A 22,834-nucleotide genomic window follows, 5' to 3' on the forward strand; every position below is an offset into this window, starting at 1 on the left:
CCCTCCTATTAATATGTTCCCTTGCGTATCTGCTATCTTCAAAAAGATATCTTGCATAAACTTTTGATCTTCTTCGTTAGGTGAATATACATTGAGTAGATTCCAAAACTCCGTATATATCTGACATTTTATCATTACATCTCCCTGCTGGATCTATTATTTCCTCTTCTAATTTAAATGGCACATTTTTACTAATTAATATAGCTACTCCTCTTGCTTTTGAATTATATGATGCTGCTGTTATGTGTCCTACCCAATCTCTCTTTAATTTCTTGTGCTCCAATTCAGTTAAATGTGTTTCTTGCACAAATGCTATATCAATTTTTTCTTTTTTCAATAAATTTAGCAGTTTCTTCCTTTTAATTTGGTTATGTATTCCATTAATATTTAAAGTCATATAGTTCAACGTAGCCATTTTATACTTTGTTTATCTTCCCTTTCCGTTTCTCCATCATTACCTTTCCTTCTTATCCATTTCTGTTTTCTTGTTTTGAACCCTTTATAAGACAACATTCCTAAAACATCAAACATTTTCCTTATTCTCCTATTTAAAACTTCTTTAGCCCCAATCTCCCCTTCCCCTCCTGAGTTGTCCTTTATCCCTTGTCGGACAACCACATCTCCCCTCTCCATTTGGATTTGCGAATTCACTCGCAAGCGTCAGCTGATTTTGCAGTGACCGTAACTCCTCCCCACCCAGCACCCCCCCAGAAAAGATTTCACTTTTCATATGTAACAAAGGTCACTCTTTTAATTCCCTCTATTCCATTTCCTTCCCTTATTAATTCTTGTCTATACTCTCTATTTTCCTCTAAATATGGATACATTCATGTATGCACACTATACATATACACACATATACCTCTTTACCCACATACATATAAATCGTGGTCATTTTTACTCTTATTACATGTCTTCATCTCTCTGCTTGTTTTGTAGTTGTTCTGCAAATTTCCTTGCTTCCTCTGGATCCGAGAATAGTTTTTTTCCATAAGATCGTTTTCGCTGTATTGAACTCCTTCCTCTTCTTCAGGAGTTCAAAACTTATATGTCTTTTTAGTTCGCAGTCTTTTGTACTCTCGTTACACGTCTTCATCTCTCAGTCTATTTTGTAATTGTTCTGCAAATTTTCGTGCTTCCTCTGGATCCGAGAATAGTCTGTTTTGCTGTCCTGGAATAAATATTTTCAATACCGCTGGATGCTTTAGTATAAATTTATACTCTTTCTTCCATAAAATCGCCTTTGCTGTATTGAACTCCTTTCTCTTCTTTAGGAGTTCAAAACTTATATCTGGATAAATGAAGATTTTTCGCCCTTTGTACTCCAGTGGCTTGTTGTCCTCTCTTACTTTCTCCATTGTTTTCTCCAGTACCTTTTCTCTTGTGGTATAATCTTAGGAATTTTACTAAAATAGATCTTGGCTTTTGTTGTGGTTGTGGTTTAAAGGCCAATGCTCTATGTGCCCTTTCTATTTCCATTTCTTGCTGTAGTTCTGGACATCCTAGGATCCTGGGGATCCAATCTTTTATAAACTCTCTCATATTCTTGCCTTCTTCATCTTCCTTAAGGCCCACTATCTTTATGTTATTTCTTCTGTTATAATTTTCCATTATATCTATTTTCTGAGCTAACAGCTCTTGTGTCTCTTTAACTTTTTTATTAGATTCCTCTAATTTCTTTTTTAAGTCCTCTACCTCCATTTCTACTGCTGCTTCTCGTTCTTCCACCTTGTCCATTCTTTTTCCCATTTCTGATAAGGTCATATCTATTTTATTCACTTTCTCTTCTGTATTGTTTATTCTTCTTCTTAAATCATTAAATTCTTGTGCTTGCCATTCTTTAAATGAATCCATGTATTCTTTAATAAGAGAAAGTATATCCTTTGTCTTGCCTTTCCCTTCTTCTTCCATTTCACTGTACTCTTCCTCTTCTTCTTCCTCTGGGTTGGCCATCTGTTGTTTCTTTGTTGTCCTTTTCTTCTCTTTTTTCTTGTTTTCATTGTCTTCTATGTTCTCCTCTTGCTGCTGCTTTCTGCAGCTGTCATTGCTGGCTGTGGAGATTGACTCCCCAGCTGGTCACCCCTCCCGTCGGTGTGTTTTTTTGCATGCGCGGTTGCGCACTTTTACTCGGCTCAGCGAGCCATTTTTGTAGTCCACTTTCTACCGACCTGAGGGAGCGGGTTTCTTTCTCCACCGTGGGCCTCTTCGAACAGGTAAGGCCTTCTCCTTCTTCTTCCGTTGTCTTCTCTTTCTCTCTTCTTACCGTTGGTTTCGATTTTTCTTTTTTCATCGCCATCTTCTTTCCACCTTTATACTCACTTTACTTTAATTTTTATTTTTGTGCCTTTGTGCTTTCCTTTATTTTTTCCGACTTTTCTGGAGAGGGCTGGAGTTCACCGTCCGGCCACTACTCCATCACGTGACTCCCCTCCCAGACCCTTATAGATGAAGGAAACTTTGATTTTATCAGTTTGTCTGAGATCACATGAGGTGGAAGGTCAACATCTCAACCACAGGAGAATACTATGGCCAAACACTTAGTTCAAGGTACCATCTAGGTAGTTTGTGAGGAGTTTAAGGATATTCGGTACATCACTGAGGACACACAAAATCATCAACTGGTGAACTGTGGAGAGCATTGTGGCTGGTTGCATCATTGTCTGGCCCAGAAGTGCCAGTACTCAGGACAGAGGTTAGTTAACTCGGCTAGCGAGATAATCGAGGACATCTATAAGAGGTGGTGCCTTATGAAAGCAGCCTCTTTCCTCAAGGACCCCCACCACCCAGGCTACGCCCTCTTCACTCTGCTACCCTTGAGAAGGAGGTACAGGAGCATGAAAATGAGCACTAGGCAGCACAAGGCCAGCTTCCTCCCCTCTGCCATCAAATTCCTGAATGGACAATGAGCCACAGAACACTGCCTTAGACTTTTCCTTGCACTACTTTCATTTATTTTGTAAGGTGGTTTATGGAAATCTTTGCACTGTGATGTTGCCGTAAAACAATGAATTTTGTGGCATGTTCATGACAATAAATTCTTCTTCTGAAACTGAAGACTTGAATTTGGCAGAAGCTCAGACAAAATCTTACCCAGTGAAGTGTCAAAAATCATTAAGGGGAATTTATCCATTGTGTTCACAGAAACAATGAACTTTCTGAGATTGGATTTGAGGCATGTAATCCAAACAAATATTGGAGGCTGACTAAAAGGTTAGAATTTAGCAATGCTACTGGTGCAAACCCTCAGAGAGCGGGGAGAGGAGACACACTGCTTCTCTGCTGGATTCTCCTGCCCAGTCCAATTACTGACAGCTCTGAACAGGCTTTAAATGCCTATTAAAGGAGCTGATGGGAGTTTTATTTTAAAATCCTGCGTTCGCAGGGTCTGAGCTCAAAATGCCAGTTCCTGTCCTGGCAGCAGCCTCAAGGGATTGCAGACTCCAGGGAAGCAGAGGACTGGCACAGAGCACCAGTAAGTAGGATGACCACCTCCATTTGAGAAGGAGAAGCAGAGGAGACAACCCTAAGGGACGATGACCACGGCGGAGGACTAGTGAGGGGATCTGCAGCTGAAGAACACACAGGCGAAGGGCTGTTGGTGACTCAAGGTGAGGAGCCCCACGCAGGCTGGGGGGACTGCTGGCAACTGCAGTCAAAGAACTCATACCAGACTGGCTTGGGACTGGCTGAAGGGGTATCAGGTATCAGAACCGGGATGTGAGATGGTTGGGTGGGGTGGGGGGAGGGCTTCCGTGGGGTCTTGAGCACTGAAGACATCCTGATCACTTTGGAGGATTTGATCTGGAGCTCGAGTCTGCAAAGGCTATGGGAGTGCTGGGAGGCAAATCTATGGCTTCTTTTTCTCTTGCTGTATCGGGAGGCAGGCAATTTCTACTGACGGTGAATTTTTGTCTGCCTTACGACATACTAATGCAATTTCGTGTAATATTACATCTGTTTAAAAATTTATAAATAAAATATTCAAAGAAATTACATCTGTGTTATTACATGACAATAAAAGAATCATGAAAAAATACCTTGAAAAGTTTGAGTGATCCAATTATGAGGAGATAAAATCTGAATCTAGTTTTGAACCAGTTCCTGCTAACTACTGAAAAGATCTGTTTTTTTAAAAGTCTCCCTCCTTTAAAATAGTGCAGTTGCTTTTGATCTCTCTCATTCTCTGGCCACCATTCTTAAATCTACAGAATCTTACTGACCATCACCTCTCTCAAAATGATAAGATTCAGATTTACAGGTATTGGGGATTTATCACCTTCAAGTCCTATTAATTTCTCTATTCAATGTTTTATAGATGGTAATTTTTGGAGCTCATTCACTGGACTTTTCCCTATCCATAGCCAACTCATTTTTGCAGCCTGTCTTATTCAGATTTAATACTCTAGTTTTTGACTGAAAGTTACAATGATGTCTTCTGCAGTCTCCAGCCATTGAAGTAGAATGGTGCTTATGAGCTTCTGACTATTAATGAGACCTGGAAGGGCCACTAGGAGATTTCCTACTCTTCACCATCTACAGGGAGGAGAAACTGCCAAATTCTGGAGTGATTTATGCAAACTCAAGCCAACATGAACTTGCATTAAGAACTAACTCATTCCAGATTTCATTGGCCTGGATCCCAACTTCTGAAAATTAATGGGAACAGTTAATCTTATGGTCCATCATAACTGAACAAACTCAATAGCAAAATCCCCCAAAAAGAAATGAGACTTTCCAGTAGTAGTCTGTTTAACTCATTCTTGTTATTTCAGCCAAATCTCTTTATTAATGATATTTACTCAAAAGCAATGCATGCACAAGGCTTTCAAGCAGTAGCCATAGATAAATATGCCAGTTTTTTCAATGTTATGGAGTGACAACAAAGAATTAGCCAAAGGACTTTTAATCAAAGGTAGTATAGACTGTGGATAAATGTAATCAAAATATGCCATATTCATTATCATTTGTGGAGAAAGTGTTAACATTTTAGGTTGACGGCCTTTTGTTAGAACTGGAAAAAAGATAATTTGCATAAATCACTGTAGAATTTGGCAATCTCTTCTTCATGTGGATAGTAAAGAGTGGAAAATCTCCCAATAGTTCGTCAGGTCACTTTAATAATCAGATATTCATACCACTCTGCTTCAATGTCAGAAGCAAACATCAAATCGTGCATTTTTCACTGTTCATTGATCATTTTGAAACAGGCTTATGTGCATTAAAAAAAAAACATTTGTTTGTCTCCTAGGTAGCTGATTTAATATTTTTAGAAACTTCAGAGATATTTTTAGAAATTATTTCAGCTCCAGAACTCATTGGCTTGGCTCAATTTCTACCTCTGTCTGGCACTTGTTTCCTCAGCATTCTGACTATACAATTCAATAAAATGTCAGGTTCAAACAATCTCCAGATGGTTCTTTATTTTGTTGCTCAACAACTTCCTAAATCTACAAACATTATACAGAATTGTCATTTGGGATGAAATACCTCTCGTTTGTAGTTTATTGCAGCATTTAAAATTAATCTCCAAAAGAAAATATACAATGTCCTCTTTTGGATAAGTCATTTTTTCCAAGGACTTCATAGTGTTCCTGAATAGTTTCGTATGGCTCCTCAAAGCAATTATAAACCTCAGATAAGCATGTCAGCAAACCACTGCTCCCTCATTCAATCCCTTTGAGAATATTAATCATGTCTGTAGGAAATAGCATTAGAAGAGCTTAGCATGATTCACCGTGATGAAAGAGAGGATCAGGAGTGTTAACCAGCACAAAAGTAGCAATGATATTCATTCAAATTTCAAACCATGCTCTACTTTAGTAGAGTGAAAAGAAATCAGTTAAAATGCTGTTTAATTAATGATAACCCACACCCACCTATTGCAGAAAAAGTTATGATACTATTAAATGAATGATCCATCTATTTTCTACCTTTATTACATTTTTCAAAGTGCCACAAGGTTTACATGCACAAATTTTCATTTTAAAATGTTATTCTATTAAATTATATAGAAATTGGTTCTTGGACAATCGACCCAGTTTCTAAAAAAGAAAATAACCTCCATTTCCTAAGGTGAAAGACCCCATTGCTAAAATTAACTGCTCACTTCTCCAATGGAACTAGGTGAATGAATAAATAATGTACTGCTATTTCTCACTTTATTTACGAGACAAATAACTCATTTCCTTTTATAGAGAGAATAACAGAATCATCTAAGCATTCTTATGTAGCATGTAACCAGTAAAATCAGTGACATAATCATGAGCTCATTTTTCTGATTAAAAGAGCAAATTTACACTTCTTCAACATAACTAATGATGCGATTAGTTCTGTGTTTTGAGCAGTGAAAAATGCACAATCTAATGTTTAGGAGGGCTGATACCACCAAAAACTCTCCAAGCTGTAGACCCAGTCACCAAGACTTTTAGGCACGGATAATATTTAAGCAGAGATTGGCCACTTCATTGTATAACCCTCCTAGGTCATGGATGGTATGTTCTCATCCTTAAATCTACCTTATGAAGAGAAATGACACAGTAAACTTTCAATTGCACAAGAAAATATCAGAGTATTTTACAAGTTTTTCATTCCTGATCAAGTGGAAATAGAAGGCTGCACTAGAGGTCCATGCATATCGTATTGATTCAGTCAATGACCTTCATCAGATCCAGATTTTGTTTTTCAGTGCTATTTCTCTCTCTTCAGATGCTGCCTGATCTGATGAGCATTTCTAGCATTTTCCATTTTTATTTCAGATTTCAGGTATCTGCAGTTTTTAGCTTTCTTATTGTAATGTTATAACCCTAATTTCACGAGTGCTGATTCCAAAAGGTGTGGAATTACTTAAAATTATTAGTAACTTGTGGGTACATCACAAATGATAAAGTCAGTGGGTATTAGTCAGCAAATAGTTATTACCTGTATTTGAAATATTCCAATGTAGCAACATTCCTACATTACAAGATACCTCAGTGTTAATGTCTATAAATTGTTATCTTCAGTCTCTACATTCTCTGTGGTTATCATTAGAAATGGTTCTTACGTGTACTCCTGTGATTCCTGGTACTCCAGGTGGTCCTTCTTTTCCTTTCAACCCTTCAGAGCCCTTCTCTCCTTTATCCCCTTCTATTCCTGGGTCTCCTTTGTCACCCTAGTGGGGAAAACAACAAAGTGCCCTGTCAGATGTAATTCATTCAGTTAGAGTAAGACCAGCAAAATATGTAACCTACTAAAACATGTTGTATAAACAGTATGACATTTCAGTATTCAACAAATATTATACTTTAATAATGAAAAACATTAAGATACATTTAAGAAGCTAAAATAATTAAAAATACTTTGAAATTTGAAGGTTAACACCCTCATTCAAATTAAAGGGATGACACTAGATCTGCCAGTCCTGGCAGGTTAAAGCTATGGAGTGGTTCTCGTGTGCTAGATATTAGCATGTTTCAGGCCAGTGTTGCCAAGCAATAATTAGGAAATTGGGTGGTCTGAGGCTTGGCTGTAACTGAGATTGAAAAGAGCACGTGCAATGTTGAGACATCTGTAGAGGGCCAGGAACAGTTGGAGATAGATATGAACATTTAGAAATCAGAAACAAGGAGAGTGAGAGCAGAAGAAATTTTTGAGAGATTAGTTGTTTTGAAAAGGAGTTTCAGGTAGATAACATATTTTTGTGACTTTTTAATAGATTGGGAGAAACAACGGTGCTTAAACCACACCAGTTAAATTTACATGTACAATCCAGACCACTTACAAGGCTTCACATAATAACACACACAGAAGAACTAATTCACTGGAACTACTATCATTCTTTCATATGACCATGATATTAAAAGACAGTATTATTCTGTCCATTATTCCTAGGCTAAGTCTTTGACAAAAATTATCAATTAATACTCTGTTTTTTTGCCTTTAGTTTGTTTCCTGCCAAGTATTCATCTTGAAAACTACCACTGAATTAATTTTTACCATTTTTTTTTGGTGGGGGGGGGGAGGTGAATTCTAAATCAAAAATCATTTGCCATATCAAGAAAAAGGTTTCTGTGTCACTTCATTCTTTTACCAATCATTGTAAAACTGGGGTTTCTGGTAATTAGAACTAAGGCATAAACAACATTTTATTAAGTTTCAGCATAATTTATTCTATTTATATCAAGGTTCCCTTATATTAATCGGCATTTCAGCTTGTCCTGCTATTCTCAGAGATTTGCATATATCCACTTCTGAGTTCCAGAACACCCTTTAAAATTGCACTTTTTTTTAGTCTCTCATCATTCTTCCACACAACCCTTCAAAGTACCCTGATTAAATTTCATCTGTAATGTATTTCTTTATACTGCCATGGCTTTTGAAACTTTTAAAAACATAACAAGCCCATTCCACTGTTCCTGGACTTCAAGTTCAGCTCCTGCTCTGAAATCTGTAACAAATTACGGTCAAAAAAATCTCTGACTTGGCCTGAAATATGATGAATAGTATTGAATGGAACATGTATTGTAAGCAAAGTATATATAATTAGGTGAAGAATAACTTGGTCATTTTGGGTCTGTGGCTGAAACAATCAAGGATTTAGATGGGCAGATGGCAGGAGTGGCCAAGAGAGAGAGATCAGAATTCACAGAAGAGGTCAAGAAGGAGACAGAAGCGAGTTGCAAAATCTGAACTGAACCACTGCGACCATTCACAATGAGGGCTATATATACACTCCCCCCATAATGTCCCCCCCCCCAGGGGCCACAGCACATTTAAGGGAGGGCACAGACAAATCATAAAATATTTATTATTTTTTAAAAATATAATCGGTAGGAAAGAAGTATGGAAGAAACCAACTAAACTTGACTGCTTCACAGGGAGGTGGGGGGGGGGGGGGTGGGGGACATAAACTTTGAGCAGAGTCCTAAGGGGACCATAGTCAAAAGAAAGGTTGAGAATGGCTGCTGTAGAGGATGTATATTGCAAGATCTACAGTCTCCGCAATATATCGCATTTTAGACAGGCCTTAGAGGAAGCCTAATTTTAATGCTCAAATAAATGTCATTAACATCTACATGTAATGAAGTATTGTCCTACGCAAAAATATATGAAGGAAAGAACAGTCCATCAGTGATATGTTGCTTCCTATTTTGAAAACATCAAGTAGAGAAACTAAAATGTTCCATATATATATGTAAATATGTACAGATATATTCAAATGCTTATTTTAAATGTACTCTGCATATATTAGATTCAAATATATTCACGGATTATCAAATTAGATCTATTCAAGCTTCAGTTTCATTGGTATTGTGCTTATATATTTTTATTCAAATCCAGCCTTGAAAAGCCTACCTTGAGCCCATCAATTCCAAGAGGTCCATCATCACCCATCAGACCAGGGTCACCCTTTGTAAATAAAAAAATAATTACTGAACATACCAGTTTCATTAGTCAATATGTAGTAAAAAGATGGCATTTCAAAACATGATTTGCTTGTATTTGTAAAAATACAGTACAACTCCGATTATCTGAAATCAGAATATCTGAAATCCTCAGTTACCTCAAAATTTTTTGGACCCAGAAGTGACATTTGTTCAGCTCTTAAATTTTTTTTGGATAACTGAGGATTTCAGAAAAATCAGAAATCCTCATTTATCCAAAAAATTCAAAGCCAAAATGACGTCATTTTGTCTCAGAAAAATTTCGGAAAAATGAGGATATCCGAAACAATCAGAAATTCTCAGTTATCCAAAATATTCTCGGAGCTGACCTGATGTCACAGGTTAAAAAAAATTTGGAATTTTGGAAAAACCTCTGAGTAGAATTTCAAGTTTTTGGTGTTGGATTTATCTTATTTTGTTCAATTTGTTTTTTGGTGAGAATTAAACATTATTTCATGCTTAAAATGTCTTCCCTTGTTGGTTAAACACTGTTACAAGTGATTTGTTGTTTCTACTGAGCTGTTTTTAAAATATGACCAGTTATCCGAAAATATAGTTTATCCGAAATAGGCCCGGTCCCGACCATTTCAGATAATCGGAGTTGTACTGTAAGTGTAAAATTAATGCATTCTATCCAAATTATCAAGACTGGCCAGCAAAAAGATTAGATACTGTGATCAGAATAGAGAGTGGCAAAGTTTGACAGTCTTAAAGATCTCTTAAATTATTTGCTTACAAAAGCCAAAAACTTTACATGCTCTTACAGAGAAACTTTTAATTTACAATGACATTGAATGTAACAAACGCATTTTATAATATTATGATAGTCTGTATTTGGATTAAACAATATGGATCTGTTGGTATTTAGGAAATTCTCAGTTATATAGCACTAGAATTAAATGGTGATGGGTAAATATTGTTGAAAGGGTGGTATATTGAAATGGAGATATGACAGCAGAACCCTAGATACAATTGAACAGCAGGGATATCTTGCAAAAAATGTAATAGATTATTAAAGAGCAATAGTTAAAGATGATGTATTATTTTCAGAAAACAATCAATTTCCTTAATGTTGTTAACTTTCTTCTGAAACATAATAGAATATAATTACTTTAGTGAGCCCATGGAGATTGAGATATAACTACTTTAAACTTTTATGACATTCAATCAGTCAGCAAGATTCTCTATTAGAGTTAAACACAGAAAATAGTGGAAATACTCAGCAGGTCAGACCACATCTGTGGAAAGAGAAACAGAGCTTGTTAAGCTGCAGGGAGTGAGGGGGATGGTGGTGGTCTCTGATAGATGTTGAAAAGAGTGAGTTATAAACAAGATTATCTCTACTGAGTGAATGGGATTTGTTAAAGAATGAGAACACAGGCAACAGCATCTAGAAGTAGGAGTTGGGAACTCAGCATAGAAAGATTTGGCCTGCAGATCAGGCTGTGGGCCTCCTTCTCCAGAGAAGATTCATAGAGTTTTGCAGCAGACAATCATACCGATTTTTTTGCCCATCTACACCAATCCCATTGCCTTGCTCAATTCCTATTCCTCAATCCTTTTATCTACGTCCCTTTATTCAAGTTCTCAGTCTGAAGCTGATCCCATTCACTCATTGACCAGTAATCTTGTTTACAGTTTATCCCCAAAGTCACTCCTTATCAGAAACAGTCAATACCCTCTTCAATTTACCAAGCTACTTTACACTCCTTTTGATGAAAAGTCCTTGACTTGTGAAGCTCATCATTTCAATATTTCCTTTATTTAATTTTAGATTTTCAGTATCTGTGGACTTCTTGATTTTCTCCAACCGAATCATCAACTTCCAAATTCTCTATTACAGAAAACCATTTAAATGACTTAAATAAGAACACAAAGCTGGAGAAACTCAGCAGGTCCTACTGTAGTCCTGATCTCACTGCTGGACTGATTTACTGCATCCGGTACACCCTTTGTGGCCTTCTCTACATCAGACAGACTGGACACAGATTGGGAGATTATTTTGCTGAGCACCTTCGCTCTGTCCACACCAGTGACAGGGACCTCCCAGTGGCCAACCATTTCAGTTCTGTTTCACACTCCTAAACTCACATGTCTGTTCCATGGCCTCATGTATTGACCAACCACGACCACCTGCAAATTGGAGGAACAACGCCTGATTTTCTGTCTGCGCCCTCTCCAGCCAGATGACATTAATATTGACTTTTCAGGTTTCTACTAACCTGCTCTCTTCTTCCCCCTCCCACTTCCCTCCCCCTTTCCAGTTCTCCTCCCTCACTTCCCCCTCCCTTCACCTAGTCTCCCTTCACATTCTCTTCTCCTTCATCATTGTTGTCCCCTCCCTCCCTTCTCCACCTATCACCTCCTGCCTTTGTGACCACATCTTCCTCCCTACTCTTTTGTTCGGACACCTGCAAACATTTTTCCATACCTTGATGAAGGGCTCACGCCCAAAACATCGGTTATGTAATTTTACCATTGTTATATAAAGGACACTGTTTGACCTGATGAGTTTCTCCAGCTTTGTGTTTTTATTCCAACCACAGTGTCTGCAGATTTTCGTGTTTTACTAAGTGACTTAAGTTCTTGATTGATTGATCATCAGCTTGAAAAACATAATGATAATCCCCATTTTCATGGATACATTTTTAAATTCTGCAGTAGTATTTGGATCAGGTAACACTTGTAGAGATTTTGAAAAAAAAATGAATGCACAGTATAATTTCTGTTTTTGTCTGCAAAGTCCACACATATATGGTAACCATAGAACCATATAACAATTACAGAATAGGAACAGACCACTTGGCCCTTCTAGTCCATGCCGAACAATTTCTCCCACCTAATTCCACTGACCTACACTCAACCCGTAACCCTCCATTTCTTTCCCATCCATATACATATCCAACTACTTAAATGTTAATATTGAGCCTACCTCTGCCAATTCGTCCGGAAGCTCGTTCCACACACCCACCACCCTCCAAGTAAAGAAGTCCCCCCTCATGTTTCCGCTAAACTCTTGCCCCCTAACTCTCAGTTCATGTCCTCTCGTTAAAGGAAATATCCTCTCCATGTCAACTCTATCTATACCCCTAATAATTTTGAATACCTCAATCAAATCCCCTCTCAATCTTCTACACTCCAAAGAACAAAGACCTAACTTATTTAACCTTTCCGTACAACTTAGACTCTGTAACCCCAGCAACATTCTAGTAAATCTTCTCTGCACTCTCTCCAATTTGTTGACATCTTTCCTATACTTGGTGTCACCACCCTATCCAGATGTGACTTCACCTTCAGCGAACTATGTACCATTGTCCCTAGATCCTTCTGCTCTACTGCGCTCTTCAATGCCCTACCATTGACCATGAAAATCTGAGAATTGGAAATAATTTGACCAAAAAGATAATAAATCAGGTTAAGTAAACATTTATATTTAAAATACTATTTTGTTAAGTTGCTTATTAGAGGGACTGTTCGCTACAAAGGTAAAAAAAAACTGCACTTTATACATAGTTTTAAGAGATTAACAAGAATTCAGGGAATTTCATGGTGGAATAGGAAGATTTTTTTCCTAATGACCTCCCCTATGACACTTTGGAGGAACAGCAACACATACATCTGCGTATTACAGCTCAGCCTTCAACACCATTATTCCCTCAGTACTGATCAACAAGCTCCAAACCCTGGGCCTCTGCAGCCCTCTCTGCAACTTGATCCTCGACTTCCTCATCAGAAGACCACAGTGTGTATGAATCAGAAACAACATCTGCTCCTCACTGATGATCAACACAGGTAAACTTTACGTATACATGCTTTGCCCATTGCTCTACTCACTCCGCACCCATGACACCACGATCATCGGCAGAGTCACAGACAGCAATAGGAAGATAGATCAGCCAGCTGAGTGATGTTACAGCAACAACCTTGCCCTCAAAGTTAGCAAAACTAAGGAGCTGATTGTTGACTTCAGGAGGAAATCAGGAGAATACGAACTAGTCCTCGTCAAAGGGTCAACAGTGGAGAGGGTCAAAAACTTACAATCATGAAGACTCGTCAGCAGGTATACTTTGTAAGGAGCTTGAGGAGATTTGGTTTGTCATAAAGATTTTCAAAACCTCTACAGGTGTACCAAGGAGAGCATTCTGATTGGTTGCATCACTCTATGGCATGGTGGTGTCAATGTCCAGGACAGAAAAAAATTCCAGAGGTTTGTTAACTCAGCCGGCGACAGGCACCATTCTTCAGTCTATCGAGGACATCTACAAGAGGCTTAAGAAAGTAGGCTCTCTCCTCAAGGACCTCCACCACCCTTCTTCCCCCGGTACTATCAGGAAAAAAGGTACCGAAGCCTGAAGATAAGCACCCAGCGGCACAAGGACAGCTTCTTCCCCGCTGCCATCAGATTTCTGAATGAACAATGAACACAGACACTACCTCACTTTCTCCTATTTTCTTGCATAATTTATTTTTGAAATGTAATTTACAGCAATGTTTGCACTGTGATGCAAAACAACATATTTCGTGACATGTTCATGACAATAAATTCGGATTCAGAATTAAACAAAAAAATTGAGAACACAAACTGGATTGAAATGCCACATGAACAATTACTCACCCTTTGGCCCATGAGCCCTTGTTCACCTGCAACTCCAGCTGGTCCAATTTGACCCTGCAGATCAGAGGGTATGACGCTAAATGCTAAATCCCAAAATCTAAATCTCAAATTAATTTATATAATTCAATTCCATAAAATCACAATTGTTAAAATACTGTTGATTTGCAAATGTTATCATTTAGAGAAAGTTAAAAATAATTTTGCATCAAAAAATATTCTAACAAATTTAACTGAAACTTCAGTTCACAGGATCACCTTCCCTGCAAACGCACCCAAGCTATTAAATGTTATTTTGAAATATGATAAATTATTTACAACTTTACAACAAATTTGAGGCTTGCCATTTTAAATGTCATGAGTAAACTTTGTGTGTCATAAAAATTTAAAATGCTATTTCTATAGAAGTTAAAGAAGGAGATAACCTTCAGATAAAACTCTGCTTTTATTACAATTTAAGCTTCCAAAGCTGAAATAGTCTTGATTATAAGAATTCTATTTTTAGAAGCACACATTCTATGAAACACATTGTTTTATGAAGATAACCACTGGTCCAGATTTTATGGTTTTTTTGCAGTGAACAAACAACATTCATTGTTGATCTCAGAAGATTGCTCTTGAAGATGTGATGGGCTGGAAATAATTTCACCCATTCTGAAGTAATTTAAAATCTGGTGCCATCCACAGGGAAATCTGAACTATTACCATACTCAAAGAACAGGAAACAGGGCCCTGGTGAGTTTAAAAGGAGCACAGGAAACAGAGCCCAGGTGAGTTTAAAAGGAGCACAGGAAACAGAGCCCAGGTGAGTTTAAAAGGAGCACAGGAAACAGAGCCCAGGTGAGTTTAAAAGGAGCACAGGAAACAGAGCCCAGGTGAGTTTAAAAGGAGCACAGGAAACAGGGCCCTGGTGAGTTTAAAAGGAGCACAGGAAACAGAGCCCTGGTGAATTTAAAAGGAGCACAGGAAACAGAGCCCAGGTGAGTTTAAAAGGAGCACAGGAAACAGGGCCCTGGTGAGTTTAAAAGGAGCACAGGAAACAGAGCCCAGGTGAGTTTAAAAGGAGCACAGGAAACAGAGCCCAGGTGAGTTTAAAAGGAGCACAGGAAACAGGGCCCTGGTGAGTTTAAAAGGAGCACAGGAAACAGAGCCCAGGTGAATCGAAAGGAAGTGTGGGAAATAGGACAGAGTACTTTGGGGATTTTAAAGGGAGCATGGGAAATGAACTCATGAGCCAAATGCTCAATCATCCAAATAACAAGATAGTGTGTTCTCAGAGTTTGCCTGCATGTGTTGATCCCAAAGTTGCGTCCACCATTACATTAAAGGATTAAAGGTGGTGAATGCTGAGAGTTTTACTGCTGAACCTGACTTTGCTGCAGACTAAAATGGGTCATTTGTAACAAATTAGGTTATTCATAGATTTAAAAAAATAAATTTTACAGATTTGTTTGCTTGGGGTAGCGTTCATAAAAGTTGTTCAATGGACTTTGGGAAAGGACTTATTAAGGATCCATACCAGAGTTTATCAGCAAAACAGAGAGCACTTAGAATTGGAGGTAATTATGTGAGATATTTCCACAATTTATTTTGATAGAGAGCTAGGAGCAAGGATAACCAGCTCATTCTTTGATCAGAAATGTGAGAAACAGCATTTAAAAAAAATTTGCGCAGGACCTTCATCAAATCTAAATATGTTAATGACTAAAAACAATGATGCGGTTTATCTAAAGTTTGTACAAAAGTTAAGAGTTACAGTAAATTATGTAGATGGGAGGATAAGGTTGCAAAGATATGTAAACAAATCAGGTGAGTATGTACAACTATGACAGATGGAGCTTAGTGTGAGGGATACAAGAACATTCACTTTGACAGCGAGGCACAAGTCTTTTCCTAACATTGTGAAGCTTGGAGCTGGGGTGAGCAAAAGGATTCAAATATCTCTGGATAAAAATCATTAATATTTCATACATTGGTATAAATGTCCAATAGTTTTTTTGGGCCTTTCTCTCAAGATGACTAATATTCAAAAGTGAGGAAATAATTCAGAATCTTGGTCAGACCTCATCTAGAGAGCGGTATTCAGTTTTGGGCACTGCCTCATCCAATCAGTTTGGATAAACTTGGTTAGCAAACTTTGAGTTTATAGGTTTGAGGGTAAGTTAAGTGCAATGTTGATACAAAAACTATTTAAAATACATTATGAAAATGCAGTGGGAATAATTAGAATTAAGTACATAATAGCATAAAATAATTTTAAGCTATGTTTGTGTACATACGAGGAATTGCAATATTGAGCAGCCACCATAAGTGAATGTTGCATATATTAATCTGATAATTGTTACTCAAACATATCCGCTGCTACACATTTCCTCACACATGAGGAATGTAAACTTTGCCTGCAGCTAGGATGCAGGTAGTGTAAACAGAAATTTGGAGTTGGCAAATTCTTTCAGTCAGAATACCCCTTAAAAATAAAACCCATTTAGATAGCAGGTTTTAAAACAGTTTTTTTTACAGTATATGCTTATATACTGATATCTTTCTCTCATTTTACTTTATATAATTCTGAACTGTGCATTTTTGGATATTGGTTCCAATAGTATTACCAGATAGAAAACAGGTGCATATTTAACTAACTGCAAAAGGAAACGTAGAGCACAGAGGGTTATTTTGAGAAAGATTCGGCCCACTTTTTCTTTCCACTAAAGAGGTTTTTGCAGTAAGAATGGAGCTTGCTGTAGTAATACTGGCTTATTCTGTCTGGCTGCCCAGTTGGAATGGGTTGTAATGAGAGCCAGTTTTCAAAACAAAAGCCTCCATTATCCACAGAAAATTCAGTTCGTAATGTTTAGAATGTCATACCTTTTCTCCTACTTCACCTGGGAGTCCAGGCTCACCAATAGGACCAGGAATTCCCTAAAAAATAGAACATCTTCAGGAAAAATCTGTAGTATCAGGTCATTAACATAGATGGAACCTGTGTTAATCAGATTCAGTATGCTGCTCAGAGGAAGTATTGAATGAAAGGCAGATAGAAAAACTACGGCTTTGTCTGAAACTCAGGTTGAAATCAGCCATGCAATGCATTGAAACAATGCAACTCCTTCCATAGAACCATAGAACATTACAGCACAGAAACAGACTCCTTTGTCCCTTCTAGTCTGTGCTGAACCATTTATTTGCCTAGCCTACTGACATGCACCTAGTCTACTGCCCTCCATACCTCTGCCATCCATGTACCTGACCAGATTTTTCCTAATGTTAAAATTGAGCCCACATTCACCATCCCAGCTGGCAGCTTGTACCACACTCCCACCACTATCTGTATGAAGAATTTCCCTCTCATGTTCCCTCTAAACTTTTCTCCTTTCACTCTGGTTTGTATCTCTGAGGAAAAAACCTATCTACATTTACTTTGTCTATTCCCCTCATAATTTTAAATATCTCTATCAAATCTCCCATCATTCTTTTATGTTCCGAGAAATAAAGTTCTAACCTATTTAACCTTTCCCTGTAACTTAGTTCCTGAAGACCAGACAATATTCTAGTAAATCTTCTCTGCCCCCTTTCTATCTTATTGATACCTTTCCTGACCAAAACTGCACACAATACTCCAAATTTGGCCTCACCAATGTCTTATAAAACTTTAACATAACATCCCAACTCCTGTTCTCAGTACTTTGATTTATGAAGACCAATATGTCAAAAGCTCTCCTTACAACTCTATCCTCCTGTGATGCTACTTTCAGGGAATTATTTATATGTATTCCCAGATCCCTCTGTTCTACCATACTCCTCAATGCCCTACTGTTTACCATGTCCTTTCTTGGTTTGTCCTTCCAAAATGCAAAACCACACACGCATCTGCATTAAATCCCATCTACCATTTTCACCCCATTATTCCAACTGGTCGCAATTCCTCTGCAAGCTTTGAAAACCTGTTCGCTGTCTTCAAAGCTTCCAACCTTAGTGACATTTGCAAACTTGCTGATCCAATTTACTACATTATCATCCAGATCATTGACATAGATGAGAAACAACAATGGTCCTAGCACTGATCCCTGAGGCACACCACTAGTCACAGGCCTCCAGTCTGAGAAGGAATCATCCACCACTACTCTCTGGTTTCTCCCGTCCAGCCATTGTCAAATCCAGTTCACTACTTCACCATCAATACGTAGCATCTAAACCTTCCTGTCTAACCTCCCATGTGGTACCTTGTCAAAGGCCTTACTAAAGTCCATGTAGTCGAAAAACACGAGGTTAAACACCTCCTACCTCGGACAAAGCCATATTGACTATCCCTAATCAGTCCATAGCTATCCAAATTATTGTATATCCGATCTCTTAAAAGACCTTCCAATAACTTACCTCCTACTGATGTCAGGTTCACTGGCCTATAATTTCAAGGGTTGTTTTTGGAGCCTTTTTTTAAAATAACAGAACAACTTGAGCTACCCTCCAATCCTCTGGCACCACCCCCATGGCTAAAGGCTTTTTAAATATTTCTTCCAGATCCCCTGCAATTTCTACACTAGCCTATCTCATCAGGCCCTGGGGATTTATCCTCCCTTATTTGCTTTAAAACAGTGAGCACTTCTTCCTCTTTAATCTGCATTGGTTCCATGACTTCACTGCTTGTTTTCTCCAATTTAGAAAATTAACCCAAGGCCCAGACCTATCCTTCTCCATAATTAACCTGATATTTAATGACACTTGATTATTGGACTCAAACTGTTCCCCTACACATACTTCTGTCTTGTTCCCTAAAAGGAGGGCCAGTATTGCATTCTCCCTAGTTGCTACCTCTATATATTGATTTATAAAACTTTCCTGAATACATTTGAGAAACTTCAAACCATCCAGCCCTTTTACAGTATGGGAGTCCTTGTCAATATGTGGAAAGTTAAAATCTCCTACTATCACATCCTTATGTTTCTTGCATCTGTCTGCTATCTCTCTATAGATTTACTCCTCCAATTCTTGTTGACGGTTGGACGGTCTATAATACAACCCCAGGAGTGTGGTCATACCTTTCCTGTTCCTCAGCTCCACCCATATAGCCTTAGTAGATGAGCCCTATTCTCTGTCCTGCCTGAGCACAGCTGTGATATTTTCCACAACAAGCAATGCCTCTCCTGCCCCTTTCTTCCCTCCCGTTTTATCACATTTAAAGCAATGAAACCTTGAACAATGAGTTGCCCCTCCTGCAACCAAGTTTCACTAATGGCCACAGTACCATATTTCCATCTGCCAATCCATGCCCTAAGCTTGTCTGCCTTTCCTGCAATCCACCTGGGATCGAAACAGATGTACCTGAGAACATTTTCACCATGTTGACTTCTAACAGTGCATGTAATTTTCACATTTTTCCCCTCCTCCACTCCTCTATCTGTTCTGGCACCCTGGTTCCCCTTCCCCTGAAAATCTAGTTTAAACCCACAAGAGCAAACCTTCCTGCAAGGATATTCGCTCCCCTCTAGATCAGATGCAAACCGTCCCATCGGAGCAGGTCCCACGTTCCCTGGAAGAGAGCCCAATGATCCAGAAACCTGAAGACCTCCCTGCTGCTCCATGTCTTTAGCCACATGTTAAGCTGCATTATCCTCCTATTTCTAACTTCAGCAGCACATGGCACAAGTAGCAATCCTGAGATCACTACCTTGGAAGTTCTGTCTTCAACCTAGCCCCTAATTCCTTGAGCTCTCCTTGCAGGATTTCCTCATCTTTCCTACCCACATCATTGGTTCCTACATGGACCATGGCATCTGGCTGCTCACCCTCCCTCCTGAGAATGGCGGGAACTTGATTTGAAATATCGAATACCCTGGCATTGGGGAGGCAACATACCATCTGGGATACTCGATTTCTTCCACAGAACCTCTTATCTGTCCCCCTAACTATGGAATCCCCTACCACAGCTCACCTCTTCTCCTACCTTCCCTTCATACACAGGACCAGACTCTGTGCCAGGGACGATCTCTGTTGCTTGTCCCTGGTAGGTTGTTCCCCCTCCCCCCCCATAGTATCGACAATGGTATTCTTGTTGTTGATAGGAACAGTCACAGGAATGCCCTGCACTGCCTGCCTGTCCCCTTTCCTTCTCCTAACTGTCACCCATCTGCCCTCCTCCTGCCTCCTAGGTGTGATAATGTCCCTGCAACTCCTGTCCATCACCCCTTCTGCCTCCCGAAAGATCTGGAGTTCATCCAACTCCAGCTCCAATTCCTTAACTTGGCTTGTCAGGAGCTGCAGCTGGATGCACTTCTTACCGATGAAGTCATCAGGGATCCTGTTGGCCTCCCTGATTCCCACATTCTGCAAGAAGAGCATTCCCCTGCCTTGGCTGCCATTCTGACTGTTTAGACTAGAGCAGGGGTGGCCAAACTTGCTTAAGGTAAGAACCACAAATAATAAAGCTCAGATACTTGAGAGCCACAGGACATGAACAAAACTCACACATGTTTTTATTGTTACATACACATTTTGTTACCAAAATTTTAAATACATTTTAAGAAATGCATATTAAATGCAACAATATTTATTCATGCATGCAGTTTTTAAACTGTTAATTTGTATTATTTTCAGTTATCACAAAGACACAAATATGTAAAAAAAAAGGTAAACCAAAATATTAGAGATATTTTAATCAGATTTCCACCTTACAAAATTAGTCTTATTAGTCGGGTAGGTGAGAGACTGGCAGCATGAGTCAAGTGGGTGAGAGACTGGCAGCGCGAGTTGGGCGGGTTGAAATTTATAGAATATTCAAATTTTCCACGAGCCGCATATTAAAGATCAAAGAGCCACATGTGGCTGGCGAGCCGCGGTTTGGCCACCTCTGGACTAGAGGAACGAAATATTTTAAATCTAAAACCTGCCCTTACCTGTGCCTACCTGATGAATCCTTTTTGTTCTTCAAATAGGGTGGCCCTTTCTTATTTCAACTCCTTCTATCCCTTGCCCCTTATCCTGTTCTTGCTGAAACCTACTGAGCCAAAGCCTTACGAGTCTGACTCAGCCCATTCCAACAATGACTGCTCTACTTATCAGCATTAATGTGCAGAGGAGGACCTTGAGAATGCTAACTTAGAGGATAGTTTTAGGGAAATAGGGATTGATAATGGGCATTGGGACTAATTTCTAGACACAAAGGGATCGATTTTCAAGCATTGGTTGGGGTGATCATGATGGTGGTTGGTGGGACTGCTTTGGAGTGGTGGAGTTTGGGAAGGAGAACTCACATGAAATAGAAAGACATCCAGTGCAGGAAGTGAGGAATTGTATCAGTAACAAAGATGGATGCTTCAATCAATTTGTGCTCTTAAGTGGATGCATTAGATCCACAACATAGAATAAGCAAAATCTCCCATGTGTCAATTTTATTTTCCAACATCACCACTAGTTATAGTCACATCCCACATTCAGTTTTGAAACTATACAACACGTTAGAAGTCAGTTTTGACCATCAAAACCTGTGCCACCCAATTACATTCAATTAACCTACTAACCCCATACATTTTTGGAGGGTGGGAGGAAAGTAAAGCATCTGGGAAAAAGCCTTGCAGGCCAACAGGGAGAACATACAAACTCCTGACAGACAGTGTTGGATTTTAACTCAGATTTCTGCCACTATGGTGCAAACTGCTATGCTAACTGTGACGCCTGTGGCAATTTGCTTTGTGCAAAATGATTGCTCTGCTACTGTGTAAAAACAGAAACTTTATTTTGTAAGTCCTCATTGTCAGATCACTTGTCAGAGTGCTACTCCAGTACTACCTGTCGCATGGTCGGGTGGTCGGTGGCTAAACTGGCTCTCCCACCAGGCTTGCCTGGTGCGGAGGGTGCTTAGACACTCTGCAGGATGAAAAACAAGACCTGTCAAAGGGCGGACGAACCCTTTTGTAGGGCCAACAGCCATTTAGCAAACATGTGCCATGAAGCGTGGAAAGGGCATCCCTTGCATCGAAGCTTGGTCTGGACATTCTCTGCAAAAGAACTTCTCCCAGCCGCCTTGGACCTCACCATGCCACTGGATTTGGGAGGGGATGTCTGGACCTGTGCAACTCCTACTCACCTAAATCCATTCATGCGCACTCTGTTCCTTTCTGAGGAGTGGAGTATCCCACAAACTGACTGAAAGGAACCATCACCATCCTACAGGATGGACAGCCAGAAGAAGACGACAACTATAAAAGTGTAAGTTACTTCTTTTAACCTTTCCTCTGGGGGCCTCATTTCAATTGTAATTTCTCCTTTTTAAGAAGTCAATTTGAGGTCTGGAAGAAAATGCTGCAGGCCTCTTCCAAAAGATAAGATGCTTTATTCTACAAGATCTTTGTGGCACAAGTAGGAGAGCTGGTCTTGGCCCCACCAGAAAATTCCAGTCCTTAGCTTTTGACATTTGTTTCTGTCTGTTCACAGAATGTGCTTCTCTGCCAACAGGCTATCTGCTGGTTAGCTGTTTGCAGTAGCTTGCTGAGTTTTTTTCCCTATACCATAGCATGAGCTCACTTAAAAAAAAGTTCATGTGCCCAGAATCTACAATTAGTTGTAGCCTCTCTGTCACACATTAGGCAGGTACCATGAGTATAACATCATACTCCACTAGGACACTTCAACATGAGCCTTTCCCCCTTATGCACCACAATCTTTATAATTGCTGGTCTGGAACATGGGCTGAAATTTATTACGTAGTAATCAAATTATTTTTGAACAGTTTGGTTAAAGATCCAAAAACTACAATTAAATTAATCTGGGCAGCCTCAAACTAGTTCTAATTTAGTTCAATACAAAG

The 22,834-nt window shown here is 39.1% G+C and overlaps 1 protein-coding gene across 5 annotated transcripts in view; it reads right to left on the reverse strand.

Annotated features, from left to right (window-relative positions):
* The window catches only part of col27a1b (collagen, type XXVII, alpha 1b), a 474,822-nt gene that overhangs the window by 94,807 nt on the left and 357,181 nt on the right, over positions 1 to 22,834 (reverse strand). For all 5 annotated transcript variants that reach the window (XM_069885118.1, XM_069885099.1, XM_069885108.1 and 2 more), the window contains 4 exons: positions 16,900 to 16,953; positions 14,038 to 14,091; positions 9,334 to 9,387; positions 7,043 to 7,150 (listed from right to left, as the gene is read on the reverse strand). In XM_069885118.1, coding sequence (XP_069741219.1) covers positions 7,043 to 7,150; positions 9,334 to 9,387; positions 14,038 to 14,091; positions 16,900 to 16,953 — 270 coding nt within the window. The remainder of the gene's footprint in view (positions 1 to 7,042; positions 7,151 to 9,333; positions 9,388 to 14,037; positions 14,092 to 16,899; positions 16,954 to 22,834) is intronic.

Source organism: Narcine bancroftii, chromosome 1 (assembly GCF_036971445.1).
Source record: "Narcine bancroftii isolate sNarBan1 chromosome 1, sNarBan1.hap1, whole genome shotgun sequence".
NCBI lineage: Eukaryota > Metazoa > Chordata > Chondrichthyes > Torpediniformes > Narcinidae > Narcine > Narcine bancroftii.